The 16220-nt window shown below is 41.1% G+C and overlaps 1 protein-coding gene across 9 annotated transcripts in view; it reads left to right on the plus strand.

Annotated features, from left to right (window-relative positions):
* The first annotated feature begins 2630 nt into the window (after window positions 1–2630).
* The window catches only part of PTPN2 (protein tyrosine phosphatase non-receptor type 2), a 95616-nt gene continuing 82026 nt past the window's right edge, over window positions 2631–16220 (plus strand). For 2 of the 9 annotated variants that reach the window (XM_073888020.1, XM_073888021.1), the window contains exon 1: window positions 4136–5023. Coding sequence is in view for 7 of the 9 variants with exons in the window: in XM_025865148.2 (XP_025720933.1) it covers window positions 2760–2828 (69 nt within the window). In the remaining 2 variants the exon portion in view is untranslated. Of the gene's footprint in view, window positions 2829–3122; window positions 3177–4135; window positions 5024–13078; window positions 13103–14132; window positions 14199–16220 lie in introns of those variants that run through there. The other 7 variants (XM_073888019.1, XM_073888018.1, XM_025865149.2 and 4 more) reach the window with 7 other exon arrangements.

Raw genomic sequence — 16220 nt, forward strand, 5'->3', positions numbered from 1 at the left:
TAGCCACTAGCCACATGCGGCTATTGAGCATTTGAAATGAGGCTAGTGCAACTGAGGAACTGAATTCTTACTTTCTGTGAAAGAAAAAATTATTCATGACACCTGTTGAAAATGATGAGTTAGGAAGACTTTGTTCACAGTGAGTGGGGTCTACTGTAATAGGGTTAGGGACCACTGCAATGGGTTTTGCAGTGGTGGAGAGATTGAGCTCAACTTCTTTTTTTTTCCTTCCAAATTTTTATTTAAATTCTAGTTAATATATAATGTAATCTTGGTTTCAGGAGAATTTAGTGATTCATCACTTACATATAGCACCCAGGGCTCATCATAACAAGTGCCCTCCTTAATGCCCATCACCCATTTAGCCTATCCCCCAGCCACCTCTCTACATCAACCCTGTTTGTTCTCTATTGTTGAGTCTCTTATCATTTGCCTCCCCTTCTCCTCTCTTTTTCCCTTCCCACAACGTCATCTGTTTTGTTTCCTAAATTCCACATATAAGTGAAATCATATGGTTATTTGTCTTTCTCTGATTTATTTCATTTAGCATAACATACTCTAGCTCCATCCATGTTGCTGCAAATGGCAAGATTTTATTCTTTTTGATGTCTGAGTAATATTCCTGTGTGTGTGTATGTGTGTGTGTATACACACACATATATGTATATATATATATACACACACCACATCTTTATCCATTCATCAGTTGATGGACACTTGGATTGAGCTCAACTTTGAATACAGACATGGCAAGTGGGAATTTATAGTCAAGGCGCAAGGTGAGGGGGTCAGTAGATAGAAAATTACTAAGAGGTATTATAAAACAAAATTCAATTGAGTAAATTTTAAAGATAATATTGGCTTTATTCAATGATTCATGAATAGGCATCATCAAATCTAGCAGACAAAAATGATCTGAGGAGCTGTGCAATTTGAAAGACGTACAGGCAAGAAGGGGGCAGGAACAAGTTGCTTATACGAGGCAAAAAAGGAGATTGGTTATCGCTTTACTTTCCTTCAGAGGGATGGCAGGGGTCTATCAACAGATTGCCTAACTAGTGCTGATCAGGTGACTCCTAATTGACTCATTTAAGATCCCATTTCTGGGAGAGCTGAAACAGTAATTAAGTGTAGGTTTGGTAACGGGGCTTAGCAAGCAACTCCATTTTAGGAGTTTTGTCTTGTTTTTAACACAGAAAACATCAGGGGCATTCTGACTAAACTGACCTAATAAGATTCTTGCTGCAGGCAGGCCAGGGTGATCAGATATCACCCGGGGGATAGTGGAAGATGAGGAACCTGATTAAATATTGAGGGTGATCAGATATTGAGAATGGGGGATTCTGGATAAAATGACTTAGTAAGATTCTTGCTAAAATTAGACAATGCAGAGAAACAGGGAAGTCCAAAAGTCAATGCTTAGTTGAAAAAGTGCTCAGAAGAACCTGAGTAGAATTTGTTCAAGGAGTGACTCTTTGTCATTTCATTTAATTTTAATTAAAATTTAAACATCCAGGCACTGGGTGGCTCAGTCAGTAAGCCTCCAACTCTTGATTTCGGCTCAGGTCATGATCTCGGGGTCTTGGGATCAAGCCCCAAGTTGGGCTCTGTGCTCAGCAGGGAGTCTGCTGGAGATTTTGTCCCTCTCCCTCTGCCCCCCCCTCAAAAATAATAAATAGGGGCGACTGGGTGGCTCAGTCGGTTAAGCCTCTGCCTTCAGCTCAGGTCATGATCCCAGAGTCCTGGGATAAGCCCACATTGGGCTCCCTGCTTAGCAGGGAGTCTGTTTCTCCCTCAGCGGCTCCCCCTGCTCATGCCATCTCCTTCTCAAATGAATAAATAAGATCTTTGATAAAAAATAAATCTTTAAAAAGAAAAATAAAATTTAAATGTCAATACTGGGTAGCACTGCTAAAATTTTTCTAACCCTTCACATTTCTTAGGAAGATGATGTGACAAAATACTGTAAGCATATGGTTTACCAACAATGAATTATCTTAATCTGAAGAGATATGATTTCCACAACCAGCATGTTTGTGCTGTAAAATATTATTTGTTCTTTTTATAGGTAACATTGATTTCTAAGTTGTGTGACATTTACTTAACAACATGTATTCTCCATAACTCCGAAGAGGTTGCCTCTCCTTTTGCTATAGTGGCTTATTTGGCACAAAACCCCTAAGGCATACAAGAGCTGGCATCAGGGCTGGTTTGTACTCTCCGAGGGAGCTGAGAAATTTGTTTCAAAATTGGACACAGGTCTCTAAACTGACCTAGATGACGTTTAAAACGAAAATACTGCATTAAAAAAAATTAAGACTAAAGAGAGAGAAAAAGAGAAATGGGGCAGCAAGAAGTAAGGTCTTCCCAAGGGAATTTCTTGGTCCGCTCCATTCCTGGGAAACTCGCGGTACTGTATCTCCTCCCCGGGGCCAGCGGCCACCTAGCGCCCAACCTCCCCCAGACAGCAGCCTCTGGGCGGTCCCCTTGGCCCCGCCCTCTCCCCCACCTGTGCGCCCTCTGGACACGCCTCCTCCAAGCGCCCCGCCCCGCCGCAGTCCGACTCCCTGCGGCGCGAGTCGGCGCGCTGACGTCCGACGCTTCAGGTACTTTCCCCGCGGCCGGCCGGGCCCGGCGTGGGGGCGGGGCAGGGAGCGGAGCGCGCATGCGCCGCAGCGCCAGCGCTCTCCCCGGATCGTGCGGGGCCTGAACCTCTCCGCCGGCGCAGGCTTCCCTCGCGCCAGCTCGCTCCCGCCGCCATGTCTGCCACCGTCGAGCGGGAGTTTGAGGAGTTGGATGCTCAGAATCGCTGGCAACAGCTGTACTTGGTGAGTCTCAGGGTCGCGCAGCAGCCACAGTCCTCACCGAGGACCCGGGCTCGCGCCCGCCGGCTCCCTCCCGCCTCCCCCGCCTTCTGCTCGGGGCGGAAGTGGCGGCGCGCGGGCCGCGTCAGGGGCGCGCCTGCGCCGACCGAGTCTGGTTCTTTCTGAAAAAAGACCTTGGGCGGGTGGGGGTGGGGGGGTGCTCCTCGTGAGCGCAAGCGCAGAGTTAGTTCTGGCAGGCGGCTCCACAGCGGCGCCTGGTGGCGGGCGAGACGTACTCCGCCGCCCGGGGGGGGGGGACCGAGGAGATCCGCGGGCTGTCCGAGAGGTTTCGGGGGCGCCGAGAGAAGGGCGGTGAGGCCTCGCGGGGGCGCGGGCGGGCGGCGGGGATCCGGCTGCAGCCTGGCGGGAGTTCTCGCGCCCAGGTGGCCGACTGACCGCGGATACCTTTTTCGCTAGCCAGGTGTTCTGTGGCTGGCTGAGCGGAGGCCGGCCGCGGCACCCGCTTACGACGGCGCAGCCCGCTCTGGCCTTGGTGTTACGGGTGGCTCCGGGGCCTCTCGAAATGGCAGTGCCTAAACCGTGGTGACGGCGGAAGCTCCCGGCGAATCAGTAATCTTAGGGTTTTCAGAGAGCCCAGTGTCTCAGCGCGTGGGTCGTCCTCCACAAACAGCTTCCAGGAACGAGAATATCTGGCTTTGGTTGTGTTAGTTAAAAGAAAGAATAAGGATGTTCTCTTTTAAATCTTCTTTACTGAGGAATACTTGACATACAGTAAAATATACAGATTTTATGTATGGAGTTAAGCTAGTTTTCTAAATGTAAACACCTGTGTAAGCACCGACCAGGTCAAAATAACGAACCTTTCCATTACCCCGAAGGTGCCGTCATGCCCCTTCTTCCATCCCATAGACCACCGCTGTTTTGATTTGTTACTGCCATACAATAGTCTTGCCTTTTATCGAACTCATATGAATGGAATCGTGTAGTTGGATTATTTTGTGACTGGTTTCTTCACATCGACTAGAGAACTGTTTCAATTCATACAGAAATTTATTTCTTTGAAAATGATTTAGTTGCCTGTACTCTACTGCTTAATCATTAGCATATTATTCCCAAGATTAAATTGAGTGGTGAGTTAAATGTTGCTTCTGTTGTTCGGTTCACTATACAGAAAAAGAAAAAAAAAGTTTTCCTGTAAATCTGGATGATTCTGGGTTTCTCCCCGTTTAAATTCATTTAATTAAAAGACAGTAAAAATTGTTTCTTTGTCACTATGATCAGAATGTAACATTTTTTTCTTGAACACATTAGCAGGGATTCACAGGAGTAGAGTATGTTAGAATAGAGTACCAGCGTATTGGTACTCTGTTCTAACCAATAGAGTACCAATTGGTACTGGCTTTACTAATTGTAGAAAATTTCAAATGCAAATTCTAGTAGGGATCTTTATGTGAGAGCCTGCCAGCTAGCTGTGTCTTCTACAGGTACATTTGTTTAAACAGAAGCTACTGTCTCCAAGTTGATAGTGATATATCAAAATACAGATTTGAGAAGAGAAAGGTGAATGCTACAACTTAATTCAGCTTAACATTTTGGTTAAGCAGTTTGATTTGTGTGGGGTGGGGATAGCATTAGTATCTTTGAAAATTTAATGAACACTGTAATCCCTCTCACCAGAAAAATGCACTTTATTATATCCACTGAAAATTTCACATTCAGTTTCAAGGAATTCAGGAAACCTTTCCATGGACTCATGCCAAGGAATCCTTTAGTGGGTTAGTCAATGCTCTTACTATTTTTTTCGTAATGGAAAAAGAAGAGCATTAGTTTGGTCAGTAGAAATCATGCAAAACATACTGGTGTTATAATATAAGTGGGTCACAAACCAAGAAGGTTAGTAATGGAAAGCAAGTCTAGGAAAAGGTTTTCCTTTGACTCTAGAATATACATTCAGCCATACTACATGTATGTACTGAGCACCCGTGGTGTGCCAGTCCCTACTCTGGGCCTTTGAGATTCGGCACAGAATGCAGCAAAGTTTCTAATCTTGAGGAGCTCACAATTCTAGGACTTGTTCTTTTGATGGCCTCATCCCAATTCCCTATTTTCATTCATTCACTCCTAACACATCTATTATGTATCAGTGTTAGACTGAGTCCCAGCTCCTGAGGATCCAGCCTGATGGGAGTAGTAAATAGGTAAGAAGATGAAACATAATAGTAAGTAAGAAACGCAAAAGCTAGTTTTAAGCACAGGGTGTTGTCTAATCACCCAAAGGGGTGCACCTGGGAGTTCTGGTGGTGCAGGAGGTATGGCCTTACCTAAGTCTTAAATGACAAATTGCCTTGATGAAGAGAATAAGGGAGGGGGAAAGAATTAGTGTTCCAGAGAAGGAAGGAATATGTGCAGAGGCACAGAGCATAGAACACCAAGAGGACTACCAACAAATTAGCCTCATGAGGAGTATGGAATAAAGTTGAGGTGCTGGAGGGATAAGGCTGGAGAGTAAGACAGAGCCTATTAGGTGCCTGTAGATCAGACTATGGAATTTGAGCTAGTTGATAGGACTCCTGGAGGAATTTTAAGCCTGGAAGTAACCATGGTCATACTGTATTTACTTTTAAAAGTTTTTTTATTATTTTTTTAAGATTTTATATATGTATTTGACAGAGAGAGACACAGCGAGAGAGGGAACACAAGCAGGGGGCGTGGGAGAGGGAGAAGCAGGCTTCCTGCTGAGCAGTGAGCCCGATGTGGGGCTCGATCCCAGGACCCTGGGACCATGACCTGAGCCAAAGGCAGACACTTAATGACTAAGCCACCCAGGCGCCCCCCAAAATTTTTAACTTTATTTTATTATTATTATTTAAAGGTTTTACTTATTTTTTGTCAGAGGGTGAGCGAGCGTACAAGCAGGGGGAGTGTGAGGCAGAGGGAGAAGCACGCTCCCTGCTGAGCATGGAGTCCAGTGTGGGACTCAGTACCAGGACCCTGGTATCAGGACCTGAGCCAAAGGCAGATGCTTAACCAACTGAGCCACCCAGGCATCCCTTTACTATATTTACTTTTTAGTAAGATCGTTTTAGTGTGATTGATGGGGCTATCCGTGGGCAGGTAGTACAGGGAAGTAGTCTGTTGGAATAAACCTGAAGAGAAGTCTCGACCTGAACTAAGGCAGTGGCAGGAGGAATGAAGGGGAGATAAAGATTTGAAGTGGTAAGGGGATAAGATGTGTTTGGTTCAGTTCAGTTTGGGATGCCTGTAAGGCCTCAAAATGGAAATAGTTTAATATATAAATACGGATTTCAGGGGAGGTTTGAGCTGTAAATAGAACTTTGGAAATCATGAGCGCATAGGTGGTGTTTGAGGTCCTAAATGTGAGTGAGATCATCTAGGGAAAATACGGAGGGTTTGGAAATGATGAAGGCCAACAATTAAGGGCGTAGGTAAAGAAAGGAGCTTGCAAAAAAGACTGGGGAGGAATAACCATGAAAGTAGGGAGAAAATCGATTGTGGGTGTGAAGGGAATTGATGGTCCAGAGGCCACATGCAGTAGATGGGACAAATAAACTCAAAACTGAAAGGGCCCATTGACTTAAGTGGATGATCAGCAGATACCTTTATTTTTTATTTATTTTTTGTTTTTTGTGGGGTTTTTTGGTTTGGGTTTTTTTGTTTTTAGAGAGGGGGAGAAAGAGAGGGAGGGAGGGAGGAGGGCAGAGGGAGGGGGGAGAGAGAGAGAAAAAATCTTAAGCAGGCTCCATGCCCAGCATGAAGCCCATTGTGAGGCTTGATCTCACAACCCTGAGATCTTGACCTGAGCCAAAATCAAGAGCTGATGCCTAACCCACTTGAGCCACCCAGGTGCTCCCAGATACCTTTAAAGAGAACAATTTCAGTGGAGTACAGAAGTCAGATGCTGGCATTGAGAAGAGAAGGTGGGAAGAAGTACAACCAGATAAGTGTAGACCATTCTTTTAAGAAGGCCAACTTGACCGATGGAGTGGGGAAGGTAGCTAAAATGAAGCAGTTACGTCCCTATTTACTGAAAACCTTCAGTGGTTTTTTCACTGATCATAATGTAAAATTCAGATTCTTATGTGGCTCACAAGACCACATGGTCTGCCTCCCCATATCCCTTTCTTCCCTCTTTCCACTGGTTCTGTTCCTTGAATTGTATGTGTCCATTCTTCCCTGAGGGTCTTTATAATTGTAGCTCTCTGCCTTAGCACAACTTCTCCCCCTATTTTCCCCATTAAGTACCTCCTACTCATCCCAGAAGTCTCACTTCCTTGGTGGAGGGCCTTCCTGTCCCTCCCCTGCAGGATATGATCCCCTGTTACATACTCCATAGCGTTCCACGACTTCCCCTTTCATAGCATTGTGGTGGATGTAATGCGCAGCAGATTATTTAGGGAACGCAAATTTGCATTAAGCTAAACCGCTATTACTTGAGTAGGGGAAAAGTGCTTAAGTGGGCTCTCTGCTTCATCACGAGATTGGGTGATATTTGTGTTAATTTTTTTTTGTTTGTGGCAGTGTTAACTGGATTAGGAAAAGAAAGGCTTTGCTCTTGGGCAAAAACTAGATATAACTAAAAGTTGGACTTGCTTAGTGGTGTGAGAACTTTTACTTTATACCTTACTGAAATTCTTGCAGGAAAGGAAAAATGAATTGATTATTTTGAGTCTGAAACTCTTTGGCCTCTTACGCATTTTATCCAGTTTTGAACAGTTGCTTTTATAACATAGCTTTTGATAATAGGAGGTTTCTTGGGAATAAATTATGGGGTCGGAGGAGAACAGACTATGAATCTTCGGCACTGTCTCATCAACTTCATTCAGGCAGTTCCAGTGCCTTGTGCAGTGTCAGGCACTTAGTGGGTCATTATTTGTTGAATAATGACTTCTTACCAGAGAAGGGTGACTTGATATGTTTTCACAGGGGAGGAAGGGAGAATTAGCTTAAAGAGAGAGGTTGGAAGTTGAAGAAGTAGCAGGGATTACTGTTGGTGCCAGAAACCTCGAAAAGCAGGTGCTGATGGCAGCAAGAGCACACAGATGGAAGAACTGGCCTTGAAAGGGTACAACTGGCAGAAGTGAGATTACTGGAAAATTCTAATTTGGTTTGACTGACAAACTAATGACATTAATGTAGTCTCAGGTTAACTGCTTTTTGAGAAATGTTCATGATTGCTTTTTTTCCTTTAGTCACTGCTGATTGCTGTCTGAATCAGGCTGGGGTATGAGAAGGGCAGAGAAAGAATGAAGTTTTGTGAGCTTTCAGGGAAGGGAGTAAAACTGTAGGGAAATGGCAAAAAAGCGCCATGAAATAATGTTTCTAGTAAATGGTGGCTCAGAAAGAATTTGGTTGACTAATCAGTTTAGGAACCATGAAACTCTTAACTGGTCATTTTTCTTTATTAGAAATTTGTAGTTCAAATACTGTCAGAGTAAGGACCATTTGTGAGTCAGCTAAGTTTTAGAAGTAGGGTATCAAAAGTCTATTTTTCTAGTATTTATAGTGGGTAGCTATAGGATAAACCAAAGCTTTCTTACTCTAAACAACTTCCTTTGCAGTGTGTACTACACATTGTCCTACAATTGCTTAATCTTAGGGTTTGGGGTTTCACATGGTTGCATGTGCTCTTGCTATACAGACTCCTTGAATTTCCTTAAAAATGGCCTGCTTTCTCACACTTTGGATATACTTTACATAGGTTGGATGTGTTCTATGCCTTCCTTATCTACCTAGGAAACCTCTTCAAGACTAGCCTCTGATCTTCTTAGGCAAAGTTATGTGATTCCTGAACCCTCTATATTCTTTTATTAGACTATGAATCACATCGTTTTATAACTGTCTACTTGTGTGTTTACCTCTTTGAGGGGTGCTTTGTTTTTCTTTGTTTCCCTACCATTTGCCTGTAGTTCTGAGACATTCACTAAACAAAAGCCTACTGCTCCCCTTTTAAAATGTCAGCACCTTGGGGTGCCTGGCTGGCTGGGGGGGAGCATGTGACTATTGATCTCAGGGTTGTGAGTTCAAGCCCCACCTTGGGTGTAGAGATGAAAATCTTAAAAATAAATAAATAACATGTCAGCACCTTGGTTTATTCCAACCCCCTCATTCACACCTGAGGCGATGCCTGTCTGACATGAGGTTGGGACTTAATGTAAGGTTACCACCATATCCAACAGTGACACAGATGGGACCCAAATTTAGTCCTTATGATTCTCATTTCCGTGTTATCCCAATTTGCCAACGTGACTACTTACATTGCTTTCTCCTTAAGATTTACTTGAGATTAATGACACGGAGAGAATCATTTAAATTTTTCATAGCAAGGAGAGAACACAATGTGTTATAATAGGTGGGGTCATTTTGGGATTGGAGGACTTTAAAACGGTATCTGGGATCCATGGATTAGACTGGAAAGTGTTTCCAAGTCCCCTGAAACTGTATGCTAAATTGTGTGTATGTGTGAGTGTATTTGGGTATTTTGTTTCTAGGTGATTCCATAGCTTTTGTTCTCATATGGATCTGACTCCTCAATAGGTGAGGACCACTGCTTTAAGGGAAAGCAGCCTTGGGAATGGTGCCCCAATAGAGAATATATAACTAGAAATTGTAACTCTGTTTTGCCTCTGATGTATGTTCTGTAGTTACTGATACCTGCCTGCAGTTGTGGAAATCCAGACAGTCACGTTTGTCCTCTTGCCTTTCTAGCTTGCGTTTTTCAATTTCTTTTCTTTTCTTTCTTTTTTTTTGAGGAGGGGCAGGGGGAGCAGGAGAGAGAATCTTAAGCAGGCTCCACACCCAGCATGGAGCCTGATGTGGGGCTCCATCTCACAACCCTGAGAGCATGAACTGATCAAGATTCAGATGCTCAACCAACTGAGCCACCCAGACACCCCTCAGTTTCTTGATTTTAACCAGAATCTCCAAGAACTCAAGGAATCTCCCAGATTGCTACTGTGCACATAATCCCTATTCCCAGCTGGAGACCTGTTACAGCTCTTGCAGTCTCCTCTTCTCCTGTCATTCTTCTCCCTGTTGATCACTTAGTGCTCTGTTAAAGTTGATGTTTCTTGGTGGTAAGCTGTTGGGGCTTGTTTATTTTTTTTTTCATTTAAAAGGTTTATATTTATTTTTGTTTGTTTATGAAATAGCATGAGTGGGGAGGAGCAGAGGGAGAGTGAAAGAAGCCGACTCCTTGCTGAGCGCAGAGCCCGATGTGGGGCTTGATCCCAGAGCCCAGAGTTCAAGACCTGAGCTGAAGTCAAGAGCTAGACCCTCAACCAGCTGAGCCGCCCAGGAGCCCCTGTTGGGGCTTGTTTAAACCAACTGGCATATTAGAACTTTTCTACTACTCCCCATTATTTTGGGTAACGTGCTTTTAGCTATGAACTATGTCAGTCTAGCACGTAAATAAAACATAGTGGCTGATAACTGAGGAAGAAATATGGCTCAGCAGGATAATTTTAAAGAATATAAATTCTGACTCTACTGTTCTGAGTAGAATACTAATTAAGGATGTTCTAGCTTGCCTGGCTATTGTCTGAAATAGCTGTTAAAAATGAATGTAGTGCTATTTTAAATGTATTTAATGTAGTTCTAATTTAATGTTCTGTTTATGGTATAGTAGTAGTAATGTTCAGGCAGTTGTTTTGGCTTAACAGTGAAGTCCTTGCTTTTAAAGATCTTAAAATCGGGGCACCTGGGTGGCTCAGTCGGTTAAGCATCAGCCTTTGGCTCAGGTCATGATCCCAGGGTCCTGGGATCGAGCCACATGGTGGGCTCCCTGCTCAGCAGGGAGTCTGTTTCTCCCTCTCCCTCTGCCTGACCCTCGCTCTCTTCCCCTCTCTCCCTCTCTGTCAAACAAACAAACAAATAAATCTTTAAAGATCTTAAACATCTTTAAACACCTTTAAAATGAAACCTCTGAACAAGAGGAATGTCTGCATACATAAAATCCTCTAAAATTTAGTATGTGATTTCAAACTGTTGGGGTTGATGACCTCTGGGAAAGAAGTCCTGGTCAAGAAACTGATTTCAGATTAGACACTTGAATCTGTGGAAAGTGTGGTATTTTCATGTTTGTTTTAATGTACTCTTATTCCTTTTGCAACCAATATGTCTGATTTAATATGCTCTTTGTTATATCAGTTTAATTTGGTTTATGTCACTGCTCATTTGTAACTTTGTTTCAAATTGCTTTCATTTCTTTGAAGAAAATCTCATATTGAATTATTTTATTCTTTCACTGTATTTGAACAGTTTTATACTCTGAAAGCTGTCAGTTCCTCTTTGTAGTTTCTAGTTGACCCTTGAACAATACAGGGTTAGGAGCGTCAGCCCCCTGCACAAAAATCTGCATGTAACTTTTGACTCCCTAAAACTTAGCTATTAATAGCCTACTGTTGACTGGAAGCCTTACTGAAGACATAGTCAATTAACACATATTTTATATGTTATGTGTATTATATACTGTATTTTTGTAAGCTAGAGAAAATAAAATGTTATTAAAATCATAAGGAAGAGAAAATAGCCATTTTGTTCAAGGATCAGCTGTACTTAATAGTGCTTCCAGAAATTCTTTAGATGGATTAGACTAAGGCTGTATGGCTCCCAGAGTATGTACCACTCTGTTCCTAGTCAAGGGCTGGTATGCTGGGGTCACCTTAGAAAACTGCAGTTACTTCATGACAGTGAGAACTGCTTCTGCATTGATTTATATTTTAATCATTGCCTGCTTTTCTTTCTCCCTCCCTCCGTCTATTGCACCCCAATGAAACAAGTATTAGCACACTGTTCTACACCTTGCTTTTTTCACTTAATCTTTTATCAGAAATCCTTCTATCTAGCTGTGTTCGTTTTAACAGTTTAATAGTATGCATTATTTAACCATTCATCTATGGATCTGTAGGTTATTTCTAGTCTTTGGCTATTAAAAATAGTGTTGCAATAAATAACCTTCCAAAGAAGTTGTATCAGTGTACACTTCTGTCAGTGGTATAAGAAAGTGCTTATTTCCTTATACTCTTTGACCTCTACCCAGTTACACTGTCCAACTTTCTGATCTTTATCTGAGAAGTGAAAAATAGTCTTAGTGTAGTTACAATTTGCAATTTTGTTGTAATGAGTGGAGTTGAACAGCTTCTCTTTTTTTAAAAAGCCATTTGTATTTCCTTTCTCTTTGATATATAGGAGTTTTGGGGTTTTTTTTGAAGATTTTATTTATTAATTTGACAGAGAGAGACACAGCGAGAGAGGGAACACAGGCAGGGGGAGTGGGTGAGGGAGAAGCAGGCTTCCCGTGGAGCAGGGAGCCTGATGCGGGGCTCCATACCAGGACCCTGAGGTCATGACCTGAGCTGAAGGCGGATGCTTAAGGACTGAGCCACCCAGGCACCCAATATATAGGAGTTCTTTACACATTAAGGAAGTTAAGCCTTTGTCATGTATTGCAAATATATTTTCAATCTGTCAATTACCTTTTGACCTTGTTTATGGTGTTTTTTCATGTAGAAAATTAAAATTTTTGTGAAATCAGATTTATCAGCCTTTTCTAGGTTTTTGTGCCATGGCTTAGAAAGACTTTGTTCTATGATTACAAAAAATTTTCTTCAGTGTTTTCTTACACACTTTCATGGTTTTTTTTTTTTATGTTTAATTGTTAAACCAGGACTTTATTCTGATAAAAGGAATGAGGTAGATATCCAACTAACTTTTTTTGTGGTAAAATATATATAACAAAATGTTCCATTTTAGCCATTTTTAAGTGTACAATTCAATGTCATTGATTCCATTTATAATGTTGTGCAACCATTACCACTGTTTCCAAAACCCTTTCAGCACCCCAAATAGAAACTCTGTACCCATTAAGCAATAACTCCTTATTTCCCCCTCCCCCTGGTAACTTCTGCTCTACTTTCTATCTGTGAATTTGCCTATTCTAGATACCTCTTACAAGTGGAATCATACAGTGTTTGTCCCTTTGTGTCTGGCTTATTTCACTTAGCATAATGCTGTCAAGGTTGAGCTGTGTATTGTAGCCTGTTACCAACTTCACTCCTTTTTATGGCTAATATTTTTTTGTATGTATGTACCACATTTTGTTTCTCCATTCATCTGTTAATGGACACTTAGGTTGTTTTCACCTTTTGACTACTGTGAATAATTCTGCTGTGAACATTGCTGTGCAGATAGCCATTGGAGTCCTTGTTTTTTAATTTTTTTTGGATTTGGACCTAGAAGTGGAGTTGCTGGTTAATATGGTAATTCTATGTTTAGCTTTTTGAGTAACTGCTAAACTGTTTTCTATGGTGCCTGCAACGTTTTATGTTCCCACTAGCAGTGTTTGAGGATTCTAATTTCTTCATATCCTCACAAACACTTGTTATTTTCCATTTTTAAAATTATAGTCATGGTAGTAGGTATGAAGTGGTTTAGATTTGCATTTCTGTAATGACTAAGGATGTGGAGTATCTTTTTCCTGTGTTTATTGACTAAAATTGTGTATCTTGGGAGAAATGTCTATTCAAGTCCTTTGCCAATTTTTTTTTCCTAAGATGACTTTTTTAACTTTTTTTTTTTTTTAAAAGATTTTATTTATCGGAGAGAGAGAGGGAGAGTGAGAGGGAGAAGTAGATTCCCCGCTGACCAGAGATCCCAATCTGGGACTTAGTCCCAGGACCCTGAGATCATGACCTGAGCTGAAGGCAGACACTGAACCGACTGAGCCACCCAGGCGCCCAGTACTTCATTTTTTTAGAGTAGTTTTAGATTCACAGCAAAATTGAGGGGGAGATGCAGAAATTTCTCATATGTCTCCTTCCCTCACACATACATAGCCTTCCACATTATCAAAATCCCCCACCAGAATGGTATGTTTGTTACAATTGATGAACCTACATTGATATATTGTAAATACCCGAAGTCCATAGTTTACCTTGGGTTTCATTTTTGGTGGTGTACATTCTGAGGGTGTGGACAAATGTACATGTATCCATCATTATGGCATCATATATAAAAATCCAGTGTTCTCCCTATTCATCCCTACCCCCTTTCCCAACCCCAGCAACCATATTGATCTTTTTACTGTCTACATAGTTTCACCTTTTCCAAAATGTCTTATAGTTGGAATCATATAGTAAGTAGCCTTTTCAGATTGGGTCTTTTACTTAGTAATATGCATTTAAGGTTCCTACATGTCTTCATGGCTTGATAGTTCATTTCTTTTGAACACTGAATAATATTCCATTGTCTGGATGTAACATAGTTTGTTTATCCATTCATCTACTGAAGGACATCTTTGTTGCTTCCTGGTTTTGGCAGTTCTGCATAAAGCTGCTATGTGTCCTGGATCATATGGTAAGAGTATGTTTAGTTTTGTAAGAAACCGCCCAACTGTTTTCCAAAGTGGCTGTACCATTTTGTATTCTCACCAACAATGAATGAGAGTTATTGTGCTTTATTACCCTTGTCAGCATTTGGTGTTATCAGTGTTCCAGATTTTGGCCATTCTAATAAGTGCATATTTTTACGTTGTTTGTCCTTTTGTTGTTGAACTGTAGGAATTCTTTGTATATTGTGGTTATTAATCCCTTGTCAGATATATGATATGCAAATATTTTTTCCCAATCTGTGTGTTTCCTTTTAACTGTATATTGTCATCTGATGAACAAAAGTTTTTCATTTTTATGAAGTCCAGTGTATTTTTTTTTTGTCACCTGTGCTTTCGGTATCATAATTTAAGAAACCGTTACCAAATCCAAGATCATGATGATTTTCAGCCCCTGTGCTTTCTTCTAAGAGTTTTATAGTTTTCGTTCTTATATTTGGTCTTTGATCCGTTTTAGTTAATTTTTGTATGGTAAAAGTCAGCTTCATTTTTTTGCATGTGGATATCCAGTTTTCCCAGCACTTCATTCATTGAATGAATTTGCTTGCTTATTGAAATCTAATGACCATAGATCTGAGAGTTTATTTCTGAACTTTGTGTTCTATTCCATTAGTTTCTGTGACTGTTTTTATGCTATACCACACCACACTGATATAATTACTGTAGCTTTGCAGTAAGTTTTGTAATCAGGAAGTGTGAGTCCTCCAAACTTTGTTACTCTTTTTCAAGATTGTTTCAGCTATTCAGGGTTCTGTGAAATTCCATATAAATATTGGGATGAGGTTTTCTATTTCTGCAAAAATTGTCACGGAATTTTGATAGAGATCCCATTGAATCAGTGTATCACTTCAGGTAGTTTTGTATTCTTAGTATTTAAATCTTCCAATTCATGAATACAGGATTTCTTTGTATTTATTTAGGTTGTCTTTAATTTCAGCTGTGTTTTGTAGTTTCCAGTGTACAAAGCTTTCACCTTTTTGGTTGTTTATTCTGAAGTATTCTTTTTGATTCTATTGTGAATGGAATTGTTTTCTTAATTCCCTCCTTTGGATTCTTTGCTAGTGTATAGAAATACCGATTTTTGTGTGTTGATTTTGTGTTTTGCAACTTTGCTGAATTTATTAGCTCTAACGGGTTTTGTGTGGGTGGGTTCTTTAGGATTTTCTACATACAAGGTCATGTCATTTGTGAATAAAGATAGTTTAACAACTTCCTTTCCAATTTGAATGCCTATTGATTTATTATAGCCCCCAGTTGCTCTGGCTAAAATTTCAGTACTATGTTGAATAGAAGTGGTGAAAGTGTGGGGTGCCTGGCTGGCTCATTTGGTAGAGCGTGCAATTTTTGTTCTTGGGGTTGTGAGTTTGAGCCCCAGGTTAGGTGTAGAGATTACTTAAAAATAAAATCTTTAAAATAAATAAATAAAATCTTGAAAAAAAAGAAGTGGTGAAATTGGGAATCCTTGTCTTGTTCCTGACCAGTTTTTTTTTTCTAAATAACTGCCTGCTTTTATCATACTGTTTGCTGAGTATCCCATCCCTCTTTCCTCTTTCTTCCCGCCATTTAGAGTACCATCTTTATAATTTGCAGAATTCCTATATGTGTATTGAGTGAATGAAGCATGAACAAATGCCTGTATAATCTCATCTCTCTACACCTGTTCATCCTCATTTCTTGCATTTTCATCTCTTGTGCACCACAAGTTTTGTGCTCCTTATACTTCTTGCAAGACATCAGTTATTCGTTCTTTCATTTGTTTATTTTATTTTTTTCATTTGCTTATTTTTATGTACTTTCACATCTTTTTTTTTTTTTAAAGATTTTATTTATTTATTTGAGAGAGAGAGAATGAGAGAGAAGAGGGTCAGAGGGAGAAGCAGACTCCCTGCTGAGCAGGGAGCCCGATGTGGGACTCGATCCCTGGACTCCAGGATCATGACCTGAGCCGAAGGCAGTCGCTTAACCAACTGAGCCACCCAGGCGCCCTGTAC

This window comes from Callorhinus ursinus, unplaced genomic scaffold, assembly GCF_003265705.2.
Source record: "Callorhinus ursinus isolate GAN/ISIS: 27379988/994484 unplaced genomic scaffold, GSC_fseal_2.0 scaffold86, whole genome shotgun sequence".
Lineage (NCBI taxonomy): Eukaryota > Metazoa > Chordata > Mammalia > Carnivora > Otariidae > Callorhinus > Callorhinus ursinus.